This window comes from Sus scrofa, chromosome 7 (assembly GCF_054392235.1).
Source record: "Sus scrofa isolate SSC_HxYL_T2T_F1_AM1 chromosome 7, Sscrofa_HxYL_maternal_Yorkshire_Landrace_v2.0, whole genome shotgun sequence".
In the NCBI taxonomy this organism is placed as follows: Eukaryota; Metazoa; Chordata; class Mammalia; order Artiodactyla; family Suidae; genus Sus; species Sus scrofa.
The window spans coordinates 64,367,395-64,384,232 of NC_139389.1; the positions used below are offsets into that span (position 1 = coordinate 64,367,395).

The 16,838-nt window shown below is 53.7% G+C and overlaps 1 protein-coding gene across 2 annotated transcripts in view; it reads left to right on the forward strand.

Moving 5' to 3' along the window:
- The window catches only part of SEMA4B (semaphorin 4B), a 40,853-nt gene extending 24,768 nt beyond the window's left edge, over positions 1-16,085 (forward strand). For both annotated transcript variants that reach the window (XM_084968634.1, XM_021098977.2), the window contains 13 exons: positions 4,284-4,447; positions 4,622-4,684; positions 7,790-7,888; positions 8,502-8,613; positions 8,893-9,006; positions 9,105-9,256; positions 10,279-10,460; positions 10,594-10,744; positions 11,763-11,973; positions 12,073-12,188; positions 12,425-12,591; positions 14,153-14,238; positions 14,484-16,085. In XM_084968634.1, the coding sequence (XP_084824760.1) occupies positions 4,284-4,447; positions 4,622-4,684; positions 7,790-7,888; positions 8,502-8,613; positions 8,893-9,006; positions 9,105-9,256; positions 10,279-10,460; positions 10,594-10,744; positions 11,763-11,973; positions 12,073-12,188; positions 12,425-12,591; positions 14,153-14,238; positions 14,484-15,226 (2,360 nt within the window). In that variant the 3' untranslated portion in view covers positions 15,227-16,085. The remainder of the gene's footprint in view (positions 1-4,283; positions 4,448-4,621; positions 4,685-7,789; positions 7,889-8,501; positions 8,614-8,892; positions 9,007-9,104; positions 9,257-10,278; positions 10,461-10,593; positions 10,745-11,762; positions 11,974-12,072; positions 12,189-12,424; positions 12,592-14,152; positions 14,239-14,483) is intronic.
- Positions 16,086-16,838: the final 753 nt, after the last annotated feature.

Genomic DNA, 16,838 nt, shown 5'->3' on the forward strand with positions numbered 1-16,838 from the left:
AGGCTGAAACACTTAGGCCCAGGGACCAAGGGGGAGCCTCCCCAGTGGGAATGCATCCATTTCATCGACTGTACTCCCAGCCTGACTGTGCCAGGGGGCAGCTCTTGAGCCAGCCGCTGGCTTGTGTTTGGGGGCAGGGCTGGGCAGCTGGCGCCCTGACTGCCCCTCCAGCCTGGCTGTGTTCAGTTCACATGAGTCCTGGTAGGTTCCCACTCTCTTCCAGGCCTGAGTGAGGCTGAGCTGCCACCTGGACTAATGCTTGTCTCTGACCTTTGGCACTTCCGTATCGGGCCCAATTCCAAGAGTAGCCTCCTGCTCAGACTTCCAGGACCCGCCTGGGGCAAGATGCCCCTTCTCTGTGGGCAGCAGGCGCTGGCAAGTTCCAGCCGGGCCTTGCTCTCAGGAAACTGTGGAGGGCTGCAGAAGATCAGGAGGGACCATGGTAGCTGTTTGCCCTGGTCTCAACTGACTTCTCATGAGAGAGCCGTAAGTTTTATTTGCATTGTCCCCATGACACATATGAGAAAACTACAGCTCCATGAGATGACATCTACACAATCCTATGAAGGACCTGCCTACACGGTACTTCCTGAAGTGAGCTCCTCAGACTTTGGAATCACCTGGGAGCCCATAAAACTGCACGTCCTCAGGCCTCATCCCTGGTCAGCAGTGTCAGCTGCCTCAGAATCTCCAGGGGCAGGGCCTGGATCCAGTGTTCACATCTTTTGGGTACTTCTGCTGCATCGTGCAGTTTGCAGACCAGGGGTACAGAGAGGAGACCCCCTGAGCCTGCCTCCCACTGTAGCTGCTTTTTTGCTGTGGGGCTTTGTGTAAGTTGCTTAACCTCTCTGAGCTTCAGTCTCTTCGTTTGTAAGCGGAGGGTGGCAGCCGTTCCTACCTCACAGGGCCATCATGGGCACCCAGGGAGTTACCATCTACAACACACTCAGATCACATCTTCCTGGGGGGCACCTGTGGTGGCCGACGGGAGAGGTCTCTTTTACGGGCAGTTCCTCCCAGGAGCAGGATGCAAAATGGCCAAGGCTGTTTGTTCCAGAAGGCTGGCCAGCTCATCAGCACAAAGTACAAGCAGCATAATTGGGCCCCAGTGTGGGGGAGATTTTCCGGTTGGGAAAAGTAGGGAGTTAGTCCTGGAAACTTTCCTTGGGCCTCCCAGTGTGTAGAGTGCTGATAGGAAGTGGTGAGGAGCTGGGAAGTGGAAGTAAAAGACCTGGTGTTTAGTGTGATGCCAGACGTAAGAGTCCAGAGACAGGCCCTAATTTTTCTGGACCACAGCTGCCCTGGGTGGTTTCAGAAGCAGAGTTCAGCCTCTGGACATTAGGCAGGACTTTGCCCTTAAGTTCCCAGTGCAGTCTCTGTTGTGACTATGATTTCAGAGCTTAAGCCTCCTAACTGCAGACTGCCACATAGATTCCTACACTGGTCACCTGTGATCCCACCCTCCCTCACCAGGCAAACTGTGAGGAACAGCCTCGGGAAAGGAATTCCATCATTCCTGCTTGCCTGTGGTATATTTGCTGGGACGTCCTACCTAAGGGCTGCCTTCATCACAAGTGGCTAGGTAAAAAGCTTAGCTTCCGGAGTTCCTGTCATGGCGTGGCGCAGTGGAAACAAGCCTGACTAGGGATTATGAGGTTGTGAGTTCGATCCCTGGCCTTGCTCAGTCGGTTAAGGATGTGGTGTTGTCATGAGCCGTGGTGTAGGTCCAGACGTGGCTTGGATCCTGCGTTGCTGTGGCTGTGGTGTAGCCCGGCAGCTTAAGCTCCAGTTTGACTCCTAGCCTGGGAAGGTCCATATGCCAAGTCTGCAGCCCTAAAAAGAAAAAGAAAAAAAAAAAAAATGCTTAGCTTCCCCAAAAGGGCTGGTATGTGTTCTTCTTCTTGAATAATGAAGACAAGTTAACTTGATTTTTCTCTTTGGCCACTGGGAGGCTCAGCATGTGAGGACCCTGAGGACCTGCTTTATGTGACCCTGGCCTTTGTTTCTGGTTTCAGTGTTTTCTTCAGATTTTTTTTTTTCCCCTGCACTCCTAATTTTAGTGTTTATGTTTTATTACTTCTTTTCTTGGTGTTTCCTTGCCCTTTGTGGAACCAGGCTGAGGGCGTGTAAAAACAGTCACCATGTAAACACACACGAAGCCCCTCTTCACAACTGTTTTGTTGGCATGTTGCATTTTTTGCTTCCTCTGCTTCGTGAGACTATTTGTTTGAGTGGTTGTAATTCCCTGGTCAGTTAGGAGATGACTGGGGTTGGGCAGAGTGGCTGCTCTTTGCTTGTTTTTCTTTTCTTATCAGCTGCTTAGAATTTTTTAAATAATTTCCCTCCAAATCCATTAGTCACTGAAAGCACCAGTGGCACCCTGGTGGACAGATGCATGTGTTTATCTCTTTTTCTTTTTCCTCTCCTCTAATTTATTTCTAATTTATTTCTTCAGCATTACACAAGTATCACCTATAGAATCAAAAAATGATTAGTGCAAAGGAAAAAAAAAATCACCTGTAATCCCACCAGGGCTACCACTTGTTAGCATTTTGTGATTCATCTTTCATTCGTCTTTTTTCTATGTTTATATTTTTCACACACACACAAAATAGACTCTATTCATACTATTTTATGACCTTCATTTTCATTTTAATGGTAGATAATTAGTACCTCTCCGAATTATTACATGTTCTACAACAAGGAAGATACTTCAAATTTATATCAAGGATAGATGCATTTTTTTTTTTTTTTTTGCATATAGAAGGACTTATTGTGAAAAGCGGTAACTACCTCCTCCTTCTCAATCCCAGTCCTGAGTAAGAGGGACAACTTCGAATCCTTTAGACTTCTTATCATACAGTGGTTTCCTCCACTTAATAAGTGAAATGCTTATTCCATTATGTATTGGCTTATCTGACTTACTGATTTGCTGCTGAGAAAAATAAAGCCTTCCACGAGTTCCCATTGTGGCTCATTGGAAATGAACCCAACTAGTATCCATGAGGATGCAGGTTTGATCCCTGGCCTCGCTGAATGGGTTAAGGATCTGGCTTTGCCGTGAGCTGTGGTGTAGGTCGCAGATGCCACTTGGATCCCCTGTTACTGTGGCTGTGGTGTAGACCAGCAACTGTAGCTCCAATTCGACCCTTAGCATGGGAATTTCCATATGCCATGAGTTTGGCCCTAAAAAAAGCAAACTAGATAAATAAATAAAATATAGCTTTCCATCACCCTTCACACCTTTCCTCTAAATATTCTCTGCCACTGTATTTATGATTTAAAATAATGCACCGAAGCCTCGGTTTCTTGTTCCACTAACCACTGACAGTCCCTTGTGGCCCTGTCACTCCCCTTACCCCCAGTGTCACAGTGCCTGTCTGTCACGTTCAAGTTTCTGAGGTTAAGGTTGATAACATTTACATTCTGTTTAATACCATAAATCCTCTATGACTATGAGGTGGTGCCGAGACCTGAAGACCAGCGCCCCGTGTTTGCGCTCCTCTGCCAATGTAAACCGAGCTCACTGTAGCCACAGGAGCCGGCTGGGCTGCTCTTTGGATTTAATGCTACTCAAAGGAGAGTGTCAAATATACTCTCCTTTCTTATGTTCTCTTAGGTGCTCAGAATCCATCAGTTTATATTTTAGTGCATTTTATATTTTGACCATGCGTTTCTTATATAACTTTGCTTGTTTTTCTAGAGTTTCTAATACAACAGCATTTTACCAGCTGCATAGTATTCCAGCAAATGAAGAATTAGGATTTATTTTCACCCAGTCCCCTGTGGTTGGACATTTAGTTTGTTTCAGTTTTTTGGTTTTTTTTTTTTTTGCTTTATAGGGCTGCACCCTCAGCATAACGGAAGTTCCCAGGCTAGGGGTTGAATAGGAGCTGTAGCTGCCAGCCTGCACCACAGCCACAGCAATGCCAGATCCCTGACCCACTGAGCAAGGCCAGGGATTGAACCCAAGTCCTCATGGATCCTAGTCAGGTTCATTTCCGCTGAGCCACAATGGGAACTCCCTGTTTCAGTTTTTCATTAATATGAATGGTTCTGAGATGAATGTTCTACATTCACCATTGTGCATTTGTTTCTTAACCTAATGTTTGAGAGTCTGGGAGTGCTGCTCCCCTTTAAATCTAATCCCCGTGTCCCCAACCCCTTGCCACCCACTGCCTTGCTCATCTACCTCAATCAGATCAGCCCGTTCTAGAGGGTTAGTATCAAAGGGTTCTTGTGGGTGGTGTGGCCCCAGGTAATGTCCATCTCCTTCTCTCCAGGCTCTGAAAAGCGGCCATTTCTCAGATTTGAAGTTGAAAACATCTCCAACTACACGGCCCTTCTACTGAGCAGAGATGGCAGGACACTGTACGTGGGGGCCCGAGAGGCCCTTTTTGCCCTCAACAGCAGCGTCAGCTTCCTGCCAGGCGGGGGCTACCAGCAGGTGAGATGATGCCCAGGGCTGGCTAGGCTGGGCAGAGGATGGCACTCGGGAAAACGGACAAGAAGCTGGACCTTCTGGGACCAAGGACGAGGCATACAGGAGAAGGGAAAGGAAAAGAAAGGCGTATTCTTCGTTCCTTTTGCACACTTAACCTTCCTCTTTTTCATTCCCCAGCTCCTGTGGAGCGCAGACGCGGAGAGGAAACAGCAGTGCAGCTTCAAGGGCAAGGACCCACAGGTGAGCTAGCACCTGGAGATGGCCTGGGCTAAGGAGGGATGGAGGGTGCGTAGAACTGGGCTCAGGATAGAGGCAGGAGGTGGGAGAAGATGCAGCCAGCTGTGGTGGAAAGGGCATAGGTCTCTTGAGATGGCCAGACGTGGGTTTGAGTCTCAGCCCTATACTTATTATCTCTGTGACCCGGGACAAGTAGACTTGCCTCTCGGAGCCTTAGTAAAATGGGAATGATGATGCCTATCTCGCTGGACTGACAGTGAGGATTCAGGGAGCTAATGGGTAGAAAGTGCCTGGCACCAAGTGCCAAATAAACGTCAGCTTCCAGCACAAGCAGGGATTGGGTGTGGGTGGGAGTCTGCCTCTCTGAGGATGGTGTCTGAGTTGGCAGGTCTGACATACTCTGGCGTGGTTTTAGCCAGACCACTGGGTGGGGGCTGATCCAGCCTGGGGTTCTCCTGAAGGACTCCCCACCATCCCCAGAGGCCTCCTGGTCCCCAGCGCAGCAGGGGCTGGCTAGGGTGAAGGCCAAAGAGCACGGGAATTGGGGTCAAAACATAGGTTCAAATCCTGCCCCGATTTCTTTTATTTAGCACAAATGTATGAAGCACTAGCTCTGTGCCTGGGTGATTTTAGACACCAGATATGAATCATTGTGAAAAAGAAGAAATCCATCCATTTAAAAGGTGGTCAGGTTACACTTCTTTTTTTTCTGTCTTTTTGCCATTTCTTGGGCCGCTCCCGCGGCATATGGAGGTTTCCGGGCTAGGGGTCAAATCGGAGCTGTAGATGCCAGCCTATGCCAGAGCCACAGCAACGAGGGATCTGAGCCGCGTCTGCAACCTATACCACAGTTCACGGCAACACCAGATCCTTAACCCAGTGAGCAAGGCCAGGGATTGAACCTGCAACCTCATGGTTCCTAGTTGGATTCGTTAACCACTGAGCCATGACAGGAACTCCACACTTCATTTTAAAAGTTGAGGGAAGAGTTCGCATCGTGGCTCAGAGGAAACCAATCTGACTGGTATCCGTGAGGACACAGGTTCGATCCCTGGCCTTGCTCAGTGGCTTAAGGATCCTGCGTTGCCAGGACCTGTGGTGTAGGTCGCAGACATGGCTCAGTTCTGGTGTTTCTGTGGCTGTGGTATAGGCTGGCAGCTGTAGCTCCGATTTGAGCCCTAGCCTGGGAACCTACATATGCTGCAGGTGTGGCCGTAAAAAGACACACACACACACACACACAAAAGTTGAGGGAGTTCTCATCGTGGCTCAGCGGTAACGAACTCAACTAGTATCCAGGAGGATGTAGGGTTTTTTTGTTTTTTGTTTTTTTTAATCTTTTCAGGGCCGCATCCACAGCATATGGAGGTTCCCAGGCTACGGATTGAATTAGAGCTGTTGCTGCTGGCCTACACCACAACCACAGCCACACCAGATCCAAGCCAAGTCTGCGACCTACGCCACAGCTCACGGCAACACCGGATCCTTAACCCACTGAGCAAGGCCAGGGATCAAACCTGAAGCCTCATGGTTCCTAGTCAGATTTGTTTCCACTGCGCCACGACGGGAACTCTAGGTATGGGTTTGATCCCTGGTTTTGCTTAGTGGGTTAAGGTTCTGGCGTTGCTGTGAGCTGTGATATAGGTCACAGACTCAGCTTGGATCCTGCATCACTATGGCTTTGGTGTAGACCAGCAGCTATAGCTCCAATTCGAACCCTAGCCTGAGAACTTCCATATGCTGTTGGTGCAGCCCTAAAAAGCAAAAAAAAACACAAAGTTGACATTTGAGCTAAGATTAGAAGGAGGTGAAGGAGTTCACCTGGAGAGGGAACAGAATGGTGGATTTCTCTCTGAGGAAGGTGTTTGGGGAACCAAGGGGCTGAGCAGGGAAGTAAGGTGGTCTGCCATGCCTTTTTAAGGGGCCACCCTGGGGGTCGTGGTGGAGAGCAGCCTTCAAAAGCTGAGCACAGAGGGAGGGAGACTGGTGAGGGGCGAGAAATGATAGTGGTCCAGACCAGGATGGTACCAGTAAAAGAAGTGAGAAATGACCCGTACCTGGATATATATTGAAGACGAGGTCACCGGGACTTCCTGATAGAAAAATGGGGCGTGTTGAGAGAGGAGGAATTCAGGCTGGCTGTGAGGTGTGGGGCCTGAGGAACTTAGAAGACAGAGTTACCTTCTTTCTTTTGTTTTTTTGTTTTTTTAGCTGCACCCACGGCATATGGAGGTTCCCAGGCTAGGGGTCGAATAAGCACTGCAGCTGCGGGTCTACACCATAGCCACAGCCACACAGGATCCGAGCCTCACCTGTGACCTATACCACAGCTCATGGCAACACTGCATCCTTAACCCACTGAGTGAGGCCAGGGATCAAACCTGCATCCTTATGGATACTAGTTGGGTTTATTACTGCTAAGCCACGGCAAAAACTCCCCCAAAGTTGCCTTTAAATGAAAGGGGAAGGGTCTCAGAGGAGAGAGTTTGGGGGAACAATGAGAAGCTGATAGATATCTGTTAGGTACCTTTGTGGAGGTAAGCCACAATTCTGGGGTCCAGGGTTCAAGGTGCGTGTTTCTTCTTGCTCTGGGCTTAGCTTCCTCACCAAGTGGGAACAAGGCAGCTCATCAAAAGGAAGGGATTATGGGAGCTCCCCCTGTGGTGCAACAGGATTGGCGGTGTCTTGGGAGCCCTGGGATGCAGGTTTGATCCTTGGTCTTGGCACAGTGGGTTATGGATCTGGTGTTGCCACTGCAGCTGCAGCTTGGATCTGATCCCTAGCCGGGGAACTCCATGTGCCGTGGTGAGGCCAAAAAAGGAAAAAAAAAAAAAAAAAAAAAAAGGAAGGATTCTGTGCCCTTGACTGTAGACCGAAGCAGAGTTTTCCAGACACAGAACTAGCTGAGCTCCAAGGTCCCCCTCCTGCATACACACACTCTGTGCTCCTCCTTCTGCCCCACAAAGCTCCTAGATTTTCCATCACTCCAGGATTTGAGTGCTGGGGAGCAGAGGCCTCCAGAGGGAGCCCCGTTTGGGTCTGGTGAGGAGGGCTCAGTGGTGCCCCCTGGTGGCTGGCTTGGGCCTGACAGCCTGTTCCCTCCTTCAGCGGGACTGTCAAAACTACATCAAGATCCTCCTGCCTCTCAACAGCAGCCACCTCTTCACCTGTGGCACAGCGGCCTTCAGCCCCGTGTGCACCTACATTGTGAGTACCCTCCTCATGCCAGGCTGGCCTGCGGCTGGCCTGGGAACTGCCCTTCCTTCTGACTCAGGGAGCTGGTGGTGACGGGCAGAGTTCAGTAGAAGGCTTCTTGGCACCAGTCCTGCCCCCTGCCCCCCCCCCCGCCCCCCGAGCCCTGATGACCAGGCTGGTCTGCAGGGGATGGGAGTGGTGCAGTGGGGTTCCCCGGGCACAAAGATCCTGGCCACCCCACCATTGCGCCCTCTCGCTTCCTCCGGCCCTCTCCCTTGCTCTCACTCCCCGCCAGCCCACCTTGTCTACCTTCCTCAACATGCACACACCTTCACAGAGGGTGGCATTTCGAGGCTGTGGGTTGGAGCACCAGCTTGGGAGTCAGACATACCTGGATTTGAATCATGTCAATGCCTTTTCATGGCTCACATCACCCTTCTAAGCCTCCTTTCCTCTCTGCCAAGTGGGGCCACAGTGGCCACCACATAGGGTCACCTCAAGACGGAGCCAGCAGCATGCCAGGGTGAAGAGGATGGCCCGTTAGACCCTTCCCTTCCCAGGGTACCCTTGTAGAGCCCACTTGCTCCCTGGCCTGCCCCTGAGCTCCCTGTCTGCTCCCCTGCAGAATGTGGAGAACTTCACTCTGGCCCAGGATGAGGCAGGGAACAGCCTCCTGGAGGATGGCAAGGGCCGCTGTCCCTTTGACCCCAATTTTAAGTCCACGGCCCTGGTGGTTGGTGAGTGTTGGGGGGCAGGGGGGCAGAATGGGCTCCCTAAGGCTCCAGATGGGAGCACGGGCAGAGAGGCAGGGTGGGCCCCAGGGCAGAGCTGGTGGGTCCACACTGCCAATCCCCAGGGAGTGCAGTGACCCCTGGCTGCCCTTGGGTTGGTTTTTCTTATTCCTCTCCCTCTTCTGTCCTTCTCAAGCACGGCGGGCAGCACTTGGGTCACTCCAGGACCTGAGTGGGAAGGGGCCGTGCCAAGGGCCTCTTCCCATGGGAATGTTCTCTTGGCAGATGGCGAGTTGTACTCTGGAACCGTCAGCAGCTTCCAGGGGAATGACCCGGCCATCTCCCGGAGCCAAAGCCTCCGCCCCACCAAGACCGAGAGCTCCCTCAACTGGCTACAAGGTGAAGTCCTCCCCACCCCCACAGTGGGCCGTCACAGGGTCCCCAGGGCAGGGGCCCTGGGCCTACCGGGCTGACTAGGCTCCCCTTGGCCCCCACAGACCCAGCATTCGTGGCCTCAGCCTATATTCCTGAGAGCCTGGGCAGCTTGCAAGGGGACGACGACAAGATCTACTTCTTCTTCAGCGAGACCGGCCAGGAGTTTGAGTTCTTTGAGAATACCATTGTGTCTCGCATCGCCCGTGTGTGCAAGGTGAGGGGGCCCAGGCACCCCGGGGGCCCCAAACGCTCCAGGTTCAGGATCAGAAGGCTCCCTACCTACCAGTGGCCTTCTCCTGGCCTTCACGAGGAAATGCTTGGCCACTGGCTTTTCTCTCTCTCCTTTTGAGTTAAAATATCACTTTTTTTTTTTTTTTTTTAATATTTAAGAAATGTGAAAATAGGAGTTACCGTTGTAGCTCAGTGGGTTACGAATCTGATAGTATCCGTGAGGGTGCAGGTTCAATCCCTGGCCTCACTCAGTGGGTTAAGGATCAAGCATTGCTGTGGCTGTGGCATAGGCTGGCCAATGCAGCTCCGATTTGACCCTTAGCCCAGGAACTTCCATATGTTACAGGTGTGGTCTTAAAAGCAAAAACAAACAAACCAACAAACAAAAACCCCATCTACAGACAAGAGTTATACTGTAATGTGATTCTTTAGCTCTCCTGTTTGCTTAGCGGTGAGCTGAGACATCTCTCCAAGTTTGGCGATATCCTCCCTGGCGCCCTTTCCTTGGCTTCCCACAGTGAAGGTGGCATGGCCATTTTTTTTCTTTCTTCTTTGTCTTTTTAGGGCCATACCCGTGGCATACGGAGCTTCCCAGGCTAGGGGTGGAATGGAAGCTGCAGCTGCTGGCCTATGCCAGAGCCACAGCAACATGGGATCTGAGCCACGTCTGCAACCTACACCACAGCTCACGGCAATGCCAGATCCTTAACCCACTGAGCGAGGCCAGGGATTGATGTTATCTGCATCTTCACAGGTATTCATCGGGTTCATTACCATTGAGCCACGACAGGAACTTGGGCACTGTCATTTTCATAGCCAGCCGCCTGGTGAGGGCACCTGTATGCTGCCACCTCAAATCTCGCTCTCAAGTGGAACCCAGGCCTGGCTGTGTGTCTGTCAGGCCCTTCCTGGAGTCGTCTCAGCCACTGCTCAGGGGTGGGGGGGCCGTCAAGGGGCACCAGCATCCAAGCCCCGCTGTACCTAAGCCCAGCCTCTCCGTCTCAGGGCGACGAGGGGGGCGAGCGGGTCCTGCAGCAGCGCTGGACCTCCTTCCTGAAGGCCCAGCTGCTGTGCTCGCGGCCTGACGATGGCTTCCCGTTCAATGTGCTGCAAGACGTCTTCACGCTGAGCCCCAGCCCCCAGGACTGGCAGGACACCCTCTTCTACGGGGTCTTCACATCCCAGTGGTAGGGCCCCGAGGACCCAGCTGGGAGCAGAGCGGGGGTAGGGGGGCTGGGATTGGGGACCCCTCCTCTGGGCCCCACAGGTCTTGTGGTGAGCTTCAGGGCTCCCAGTCTAACCCCTCCTCTTCCTCTCTAGGCACAGGGGGACCACAGAGGGCTCTGCCATCTGTGTCTTCACCATGAGGGATGTACAGAGGGTCTTCAACGGGCTCTACAAGGAGGTGAACCGCGAGACGCAGCAGTGGTACACCGTGACCCACCCGGTGCCCTCGCCTCGGCCCGGCGCGGTGAGCGCTGCTCCTGGGACCTGGTCAGGGAGCCCAGATGATGGGCCCCCACACTGGGCGGGGATCACTTGCTTTCCTCATCTTGAAAGTGCAGACAAAGCCCAGGCCTGCTTTTCTTTCTGAGTTAGATGTGACCATAAATGTCACATCTAGATGATGTCAAACCTCCTTCTGGGTAGGCAAGGGTATCCACATCAGGGCACAGGCTACATAGCCTGTTCCCAACTCTGCTGTGAGTAACTGAGTGACTTAACAGCCAGACCACAGGGAAGTAGTTCTTTCTTCTTTCCTTCCAGTCTGACGGGCCCACAAAGCAGACCTTAAGACAAGGACGTGAGTGCCAGTAGTTTCTACAGGAGGTGATCCCAGGAGGATGGGAGGAGGGGCAGAGCTAAGAAAGAGTGTGTCACTGAGCTGCTCCCGCTGTGGGCGCCTGGAGCTCAGTCCCTGGGAGGCTGCCTGAAGCACATCTCAACATTGTCCCACTGGGCTGTTTGTCACCAACTCCTGTGCCTCAGCAGTTGAGGGTCACTCCAGGGTGTTGGTTCCTGGGGCTCTTCCAGAGAATGCCCTGGGCAGAGAGAATGAGGAAGCAATGTGGGAACTAACTGCACAGGGGAACTCATGCCTCTGTGCTAGGATGCCTCCGTCAGCCAGCGCTTCCTGGGAGCACTAGCAAAAGGCAGCTATAGGAGCAGGAAGTGTGGTCACGCTTCTTGAGGCCTGGGTGGGGGTGGGGAGAGTGGGCCGGAAGGAGGGGTGGTTGGTGTGCAGAGAGGGAAACGCTGGCAGCTGGGGCCTTGCAGGCCCAGTCCAGCACCCTGGGCTTCATCTTTGGGACTCCAAAGAGCCCATGGCCTCCACAGAACTGCAGGTGCCCTGCTTCGAAGGTTGGGACAGATGGCCCTGCTGTCCACTGGGGAGGCAGGGCCAGCAGTCCTGGCAGGATTTGCGGGGGCCCCCATCCTGCTTGCCGCCCTGAGTGCCACTTGCCTCAAGACCCCACCTTCCTCTTTAGTGTATCACCAACAGTGCCCGGGAAAGGAAGATCACCTCGTCCCTGCAGCTCCCCGACCGTGTGCTGAACTTCCTCAAGGACCACTTCCTGATGGACGGGCAGGTCCGCAGCCACCTTCTGCTCCTGCAGCCCCGGGCCCGCTACCAGCGTGTGGTCGTCCACCGCATCCCTGGCCTGCACCGTACCTATGATGTCCTCTTCCTGGGCACCAGTGAGTACCCACTTCAGGGCAGGCTCAGGGTCAAGGGAGTGTGGCTGCTGGGGCGTGGGCAGCTGGCTCTGAGCAGGGCCTGAGTGCTGTGCATTGCAGGTGACGGCTGGCTGCACAAGGCGGTGAGCGTGGGCTCCAGCGTGCACATCATCGAGGAGCTGCAGATCTTCTCGCCAGGACAGCCTGTGCAGAACCTGCTCCTGGACCCCGACAGGGTGAGCAGGCCAAGGAGGAGTCCGGGCCACATGCTTGGGGTGCCTGGCCCCGACCCCAGCAGGATGGAAAGATCCAGCCCCATGCATAAGCTGTCTGGATACAGGGGTCCAGGAGCATGAGAGGAGGGCCCTTGGGGGGTGGTACTGGTGGGCACGAGAGCTGGCTGCAGCGGTGAGTGGGGGACCTGGCTGCCGTGGCTGCCCGGGCCTGCCCCTCATCCCCCGTGTCTGTGCAGGGGCTGCTGTATGCTGCCTCGCACTCAGGCGTGGTCCAGGTGCCTGTGGCCAACTGCAGCCTGTATCAGAGCTGTGGGGACTGTCTCCTCGCCCGGGACCCATACTGCGCTTGGAGCGGCTCCAGCTGCAGCCACATCAGCCTCTACCAGCCTGAGGTGGCCTCCAGGTGAGAGCTCCTGAAGACCCCTCCCCCGGGTTCATGCCTGTGCATTCGGCCTTCCTTAGGCCCTCTGTAGAATCACCACCTGGCCTCCACGGTCTGGGCCTGACAGTGAATCAGCTCCCCTTCTGACGCTCAGATGTACTGTAGTTCAGACAGTAACTTGTTTGCCTTAGCCATCCCATAAAGCAGGAATGAGATTTGGTGAAGTATGAAATGTCACAGCTATGACAAGAACTTGTGGGACACATGGATTGGCATGTGAATGTGCTTGAGTAACAAAAAATCAGGACTACATAAGAGTCTGTTAACAAACCCATTAAAAATTGTTTTCAGAATCATTCCTTTAGGGAGTTCCAGTCGTGGCTCAGTGGGTTAAGGATCCCGCATTGTTACTGCTGTGGCTTGGGTTGTTGCTTTGATGCACATTCGATCCCTGGCCCAGAAAATTCCACATGCTGTGGGCACAGCCCCCCCACCAAAACAAAATCTTTAGATTGAAAACGTTCATATAGAAACTTTAGAAAATTGACATAAGCGCAAGCAAAATGAAAACTACCCTAATCCTGCCCCTAGACAGACTTACAGTGAGATTTTGATATTTGTCCTCCTAGATTTGTCCACGATGTAAAATAAAAATATATGTACATTTCAAATAAAAATGGGGTATGTCCGGAGTTCCCGTTGTGGCACAGCGGAAACAAATCCAACCAGTAGGAGTTCCCGTCATGGCGCAGTGGTTAACGAATCCGACTAGGAACCATGAGGTTGCGGGTTCGGTCCCTGCCCTTGCTCAGTGGGTTAACGATCCGGCGTTGCCGTGAGCTGTGGTGTAGGTTGCAGACGCGGCTCGGATCCCGAGTTGCTGTGGCTCTGGTGTAGGCCAGTGGCTACAGCTCCGATTCAACCCCTAGCCTGGGAACCTCCATATGCCGCGGGAGCGGCCCAAGAAATAACAACAACAACAAAAAAGACAAAAGACAAAAAAAAAAAAAACAAATCCAACTAGTATCCATGAGGATTTGGGTTTGATCCCTGGCCTTGCTCAGTGGGTTAAGGATACGATGCTGCCTTGAGCCGTGGTGTAGGTCGCAGATGCAGCTCGGATCCCACGTTGCTGTGCCTGTGGTGTAGGCTGGCAGCTGTAGCTCTGATTCGCCCCCTAGCCTGGGAACTTCCAAATGCCGTGGGTACGACCCTAAAAAGCCAAAGAAAAAAAAAGAAGAGAGATAGGTGTGTACCTACAGAGCCAGGCGTCCCTCCAGACCTTTTCTAAGGGCTCATAATGCTTTTATAATTCAGGGAAGCTGAACTTCCCTGTATTACAGTAACTTTTATTTGAATTAAATGATGTGTAGACAGTGGACATGCTGGCTCACACCCTGTGGAGTGGGGACTCCTCCCAGGGAAGCCATCAGCCTTTCACCCCTGCTTTGGGCCTGGTGGTCCGTGAGCTTTGCCCCAGGCTGCGTCTGTAGGGCCACGTGAGGGCCTGCACTGCAGTGAGGGTGGGGAGATGTGGGCTCACAGGGGGTTCCTGGCTTATCCCGGATTCTTTCGTCCTCAGGCCTTGGATCCAGGACATTGAAGGGTCCAATGCCAGGGACCTCTGCAACACTTCCTTGGTCAGAGGCCGGTCTTCTGGACCAAGAGGTAAGGCGCCATGTCAAAGGATGGGGAGAGATGGGGGCCAGGTCTGCCTAGAAGGCTCCTGCAGGCTCTGATGGGTTTACTTGTCTTTCCTCACTTCTGCATCCCTCCAGCCTTGCAGGCAGGGCCCTGGCAGGTGACAGACTCTGAAGTCTCCAGAGTTGCTGTCACAGGGGAAGTGGGTGACCCTGGGGCTGCCATGGGCGCCAGTCTCTCTCTACCCGGCCCTGTGTCTCTTCCGCTGGCAGGCGAGAAGCCATGTGAGCAGGTCCAGTTCAAGCCCAATACAGTGAACACCTTGGCCTGCCCTCTCCTCTCCAACCTGGCAACCCGGCTCTGGCTGCACAACGGGGCCCCCGTCAATGCCTCGGCCTCCTGCCGTGTGCTGTCCACGGGGGACCTGCTGCTGGTGGGCAGCCAGCAAGAGCTGGGCTTGTTCCAGTGCTGGTCGCTGGAGGAGGGCTTCCAGCAACTGGAGGCCAGCTACTGCCCGAAGGTGCTGGAGGACGTGATGGCAGACCAGGCAGACCGGAGCAGCGGCGTGCCTGTCATCATCAACACGTCGCGGGTGAGCGCGCCGGCTGGGGGCAGGGCCAGCTGGGGTGTGGACAAGACCTACTGGACCGAGTTCCTGGTGATGTGCGCACTGTTCGTGTTCGCCATGGTATTCCTCATTTTATTCTTCCTCTACCGGCACCGGGGCGGGATGAAAGTCTTCCTGAAGCAGGGCGAGTGTGCCAGCGTGCACCCCAAGGCCCGTCCTGTGGCGCTGCCACCTGAGACCCGGCCGCTCAACGGCGTGGGCCCTCCTAGCACTCCACTCGACCACCGAGGCTACCAGGCCCTGTCGGACAGCTCCCCGGGACCCCGGGTCTTCACGGAGTCAGAGAAGAGGCCACTCAGCATCCAGGACAGCTTTGTGGAGGTGTCCCCAGTGTGTCCCCGGCCCCGGGTCCGCCTGGGTTCTGAGATCCGGGACTCTGTGGTGTGACAACAGACTTCTAGAGGCGGCCTCCCTCCAGAGGCCAGGAGGGCTCAGAGGGGGTCGGCTGGGCCTCTGCTCCTCGTGGGACACAGCTGTGGTGTCCAGCCCTGGGAACCATGGAGCCAGCCAGCCTGCTGCCAAGTGGCCAGGCCCCCACGGTCCCAGATGGCCATGGCCCCACAGGTCCTGGCTGGAGATGGGGGCCTGCCCCAGCGGGCGGAACAGTGCTCCTTATGTAAACTGAGCCTTTTGTTTAAAAATTTGAAAATGTGAAGAGAAGGCTACTTATGGAGCCAGCCCCGGTCATGGCTCCTCGGCCTTGTGCTGTTGGGACCATCCAAGGTGACTGTTAGAAATCCCTCCCCCACTGGCCTCTTCCACCTCCCGCCTCCCTCTGCTGCCACGGGGCTCACTGCAGAGCCGGCCGTGTTGTGGCAGCCATCATCCTGTCACCTCAGGGACCAGAGGGCCACACTGGTACTGCAGCCCTCACAAGGCCCCGGCTTTGGACTCACCTCCTGGACCCCTCCGGCCTGTATCAGGCTGTGGCCACACGAGGGAGGGCTGCGTGGGCCCAGGAGAGAGTGTATGACAGTGACCACCTTCCCTCGGAAATGGAGGAGAGACTGCCAACTTCCTGTCTCCATCCCAGCCTGCAAGCCTGTGTGTCACTCCCCGCCCCCTCCCCGGCCTCATCTGCAGACCCAGCCTCTGGTTCACCCCACACCCTGCCAGCCTCCATTCTAGGTGATTTTGATACTCCCAGCACTGGGGTGCTGACTTTGTATGGGTTTTATAATTTTTTTTAAATAAAATGCACTTTACTTTTTTTTTTTTTAATAAAATCTGAAGAATTTCATTTGAATTATGGCCTTTAAGGACTGTTGCCTTCTGAGGTCGGTCTAGTTCTCTGAGTGCTAGGAGGTTCTAGGCCCCCTCTTTCAGGTGCTAATGTGCCAGAGCCAACCCAGCCTGGCCTACCACACCTCCCAGGGGAGCCAGGTTCTCAAAGTGGGGAGTTGAAGAGGCTCTGATGGGGTTGCAGGGTAGGGAGGGGAGGCGTGGGATTTGTTCGCTTAACCTCAGTCCCTTTGCTCTAGATCCCCAGTTCAGTTCAAGGATGGGACACGGGACAGGGACTTGGAGTTTTCAGCTTTAAAAAAAAAATTTGTTTTTAAGATGACCATACAGTAAAACTGACTTTTCTCTTTTACTGCACAGTTCTATAAATTTTAACACATGTAGAAATTCACATGGAGTTTCCGTCATGGCTCAGTGGTTAGAACCCGACTAGTATCCAGGAGGACGCAGGTTCAATCCCTGGTCTCGCTCGGTAGGTTAAGGATCTGGTGTTGCCGTGAGCTGTGGTGTACGTTGAAGTCGCAGCTCGGATCTGGCATTGCGGTGGCTGTGGTGTAGGCCGGCAGCTGTAGCTCCAATTAGACCCCTAGCCTGGGAACTTCCATATGCTGTGAGTGCAGCCCTAAAAAGACCAAAAAAAAAAAAAAAAAGAAAAGAAATTCATGTAACCACCACCACAGCCTTCCTGCTGCCCCTTCATACTCGCCCGCACCAGAGGGGATGGGGGGGCAGGGGACAGTTTGACATCCTGCTGTCC